This window comes from Atta colombica, unplaced genomic scaffold, assembly GCF_001594045.1.
Source record: "Atta colombica isolate Treedump-2 unplaced genomic scaffold, Acol1.0 scaffold123, whole genome shotgun sequence".
NCBI lineage: Eukaryota > Metazoa > Arthropoda > Insecta > Hymenoptera > Formicidae > Atta > Atta colombica.
Genome location: NW_017259210.1, coordinates 245,401 through 249,099, shown reverse-complemented (window position 1 = coordinate 249,099; position 3,699 = coordinate 245,401). Strand labels below are relative to the sequence as shown.

At 30.1% G+C, this 3,699-nt stretch overlaps 1 protein-coding gene across 4 annotated transcripts in view; it reads left to right on the top strand.

Moving 5' to 3' along the window:
- LOC108694740 (eukaryotic translation initiation factor 4E-binding protein Mextli) overlaps positions 1-3,699 on the top strand; it is a 14,677-nt gene that overhangs the window by 9,027 nt on the left and 1,951 nt on the right. For all 4 annotated transcript variants that reach the window (XM_018204387.1, XM_018204388.1, XM_018204386.1 and 1 more), the window contains 2 exons: positions 2,126-2,399; positions 3,081-3,202. In XM_018204387.1, coding sequence (XP_018059876.1) covers positions 2,126-2,399; positions 3,081-3,202 — 396 coding nt within the window. The remainder of the gene's footprint in view (positions 1-2,125; positions 2,400-3,080; positions 3,203-3,699) is intronic.

The following is a 3,699-nucleotide window of genomic DNA, read 5'->3' as shown; positions in this document are numbered from 1 at the left end:
TATATATATATATATATGAAGAATTTTAGAAGAATTTTAGAATCATATATTTCTAAAGTGTCCCAATTTGAACAAAAAAAAATTTGAGAAATATTCTAAAAGATTATAAAATTATATATTATAAATTGTGAAAAATGTAATTTGTATAAAATGTTGAAAAGTTCAATGACAAATTCTGAAAAAAATTTTCAGTTTCTTAATTATCAAGAACATGAAGTCCTGTTCTTTTTGGCTGAACTTTTGCACCAGTTCATTTCATTTTTTTCCTTTTCTCTCCAAGAAGAAAGAAAAAAAAGAAAGATGAACTAGTGCAAAAGTTAGCCAAAAAGAACAAGCTCTTAGTTAGATGACATGAAAGAATGCTGCATCTTTTTGGGGGTCGACTGGGTCGGACTCCGCATGTGTATAAAAAAAAATTGAGAAAATAGACAGCAAGAAGAGAATAGAAAAGGGTGAACTCTATAAATAGAAGAAGTAGAAAGACAAGTGTAGAAAAAGGAAGGCTAAGTAGAAAGATAGAATTTTTTTTTTATAGAAAACAGAGATTGGGCAGGAAGAGATTATGGCGTCGAAAGAAGCGGGAAACAGAGATATCACACGAAAAATAGATCAGTTGATGTAGAATAATAAACAAAAGAAATTAATTATGCAGGAAAGAAACACTAATAAAAAAAATAGTAATAAAAAATAATAGGTAAAAATGAGGGATAATGAGGCTAGCGATGAACTCGAAAAATTCAGAAAGGATTTAATCGAACAAGTTAACAAAAAAATGATAGTATTAAGAAAGGAACTGAAAGTATATAAAGAGTACGTAAGAATTAAAGACAGATTATGGAAAGATAGGATAAAAGAGATGGAAGTAAGAGAATAATTAAATAAAAAAATAGAAGAAAAAGTAAAAGAACTAGGAAGATGGGAAGAAGAAAAATTAGAAAATTTGGAAAAAAATAGACACTTATGTAATAAGTAAAGAAGAGAAAGATTCGAGTGTAAGTGATGAAAATATAGTGAGCGAATATAGTAAGAGCGAAAGTAATTATAGTAGAGGAGTGAATAATGATGCACAATCCATACCGCAATATAGTGAGGATAAATTGAGTAACTGGGAAGTAAATAAATTTAAAAAGTTGCTTGCAGATGTGGAGGAAAGTAAAATGAGAAAATGTAATAAAAGGGATATTATTTTCTAAAGACATAGTGAAAAACATAATTGGCAGGGTAAAATGGTACAGGCATTTATAAAAGAAAACTTAGAAATAAAATAAAGTGATAAGTAGTAGGAGTAGTGGATCAGTAATAATAGCAAGAATTGAAAGCGTAGAGTTAAAAGAAATAATGCAAAAGAATAAAAATACAAGTTAAAAAGACATAATATTTTTATTGACATGACATAAGTTGGGAGGAAAGGGAAATTCAGAGAAAGATCTTTAGGTGGGCAATAGAACAGAGAAATAAAGGGGAGAACGTAATAATGGGAATAGGAAAAGTAAAAGTTGGAGGAGTGTGGAAATTATGGGCAGAAATAGAGGAGAAGGAGAATAAGAAAAACAATAAAGAGGAAGAAATGGAAGTAAGTAAAGGAAAAGAACAAAATTTTTGCTAAACCAAAAAGAGATTTATCGTAAGATCCCTGTTCATTTATTATCACTACTTTAATTTACGTCAGAAACAAGAAAATAATCTTGGAAATTATATTTAAATACAGAAATATTTTTCAATAAGACAACTTTTGTAACAGATTTGCAAAATATATCGAAAATAATCTTATTTCAGGGAGAAATTAAACCTTATTTATTTCTATATTAATATATTTATAATATATTTATAATTTTGTTACGCATAATTTATTTGCACATATATGATTATTAATAAATTAATGAAGCAAAAGGAGAGTTTCGGTATATTTTATAAATGCATCCACTGCAAATGTTATTTTAAAACATTTCCATATTAATATATTTTGCAAAATTTATATTATGTATTTTCTCGCTTTGACATCACAATCGGAGATAACAATGAACAGGAGCTTTGATAAATATTTAATTTAATTTATTTCTATATACTGTTTATTGCATGTATTCTGTTTGCTTTTGTGTGATTTCTGTAAACTGATGACTTGTAGACGGCAAAACTGGTGCTGGATGAACATTTTTTGGGCGATTCTGAGAACTTTACTAGTGGGATAGAATACTTCAATTACGAGGACGAGCCCATCTTTACCGTAACTACCCCCACTTCCAACTTTTCCCGCACGCCGTTATCGCCGTTGGACAATATGAACGCTCCTGTTTCTCTAGGTCGAGAGTTAAGTGTGGAAAGCGCCGCAACCTCCTCGGAGAGCGAAGAAACCTACAAGTCTCGTCCGATTCCTGAGGAACTAGGCTCGACTCAACAAGGTATTTAAATATGATACCGTAAAGTAACACCATTATATTAAACATTAAAATATAATCATGGATAATTTATCGCAATGAAAAAACTCTAGAAAATTTCGTTTATATTATTTATATGTTATTCTTAGTTTTATGGAAATGAAATTGATCAAATTTGTTTTCGAACAAACTTGGCCATATAATATAAATTAATTATAATAAATTAATAAATTTTAATTAAAAAAATAAAATTAAAATAAAGGACTCTTATTAATAAACAATAACATCAAGAAAATAGAAGTGTATATAAGAGTCAAATTTAAACAATTGTATATAATGTGAAACCGTTTAATATCTATACATTCTTAATTAATATAAGCTATTTGATAATATTACATTGCATGACATGTTTCGACATCATGATTATGCCATCTTCAGATATTCAAAAAAATGCAGTAAAAAACAATAAAAAAAGTCAAATGAATTATAACTAGTCGCTAATACCATCCATAACGTGAAACATGTTACGTAATGTAATATTATCAAATATCTTATAGTAATCAATTAAGAATATAGATTTTAAATAACACATTTTTTTAAACACATTATATACATCAATCATTTAAATTTGACTCTTATATATCCTTCTATTTTCTTGATACTATTTTTAATCGCCTTCTAATTCTGTCCGTTCTATTTACTTAGTTCCAGAAGCGAGAGAACTTACGTACGAGTTTCTGCTGCTGTGCGCGGCGGGCCCATATGCAAAGCGGCCCCCCGCCGATTGGGCGCGTATACAGAAGGAATGTCCCAATATAGTTCGTAAGGTACCGCTGTGCGACAGGAACGCCAATCATATACCGTGCAAAACCTTCCGCGTTACTCTTCCCTGCAACGCCGCAGTTTAATATTCTTGTATACAACACGCATCATAATAATTCACTACATATACATTAACGTTTCACCGAGAGAAAAGTCTGCGTTCCCGAGGATGTGGTGTGTCACGAGTGTGATTATTGCGGTATTAACCGCATGCATTCAGGCGGGAGAGGAATGAAGAATAAGATCTGGCTCCATTTAACAAATAATCACAGTTAGGTCTCTATTTTTGCCTTTTTTAAAAGAGAAGGAAAACACTTTTTAGGAAGAAAGTAGGCAGAGACTGAACTGTTTTAATAATTAGTTAAAGCGAGAGTTTAATGGAGATTATCATGGAATCTTAATGATTTCGCGAATTAAAAGACTTTAGAAGTTCCTTCACAATATGTGTGATTAGATATTAAATCTTTTGCAATAATAGAGGAGACGACAATTTCTAAAAGTT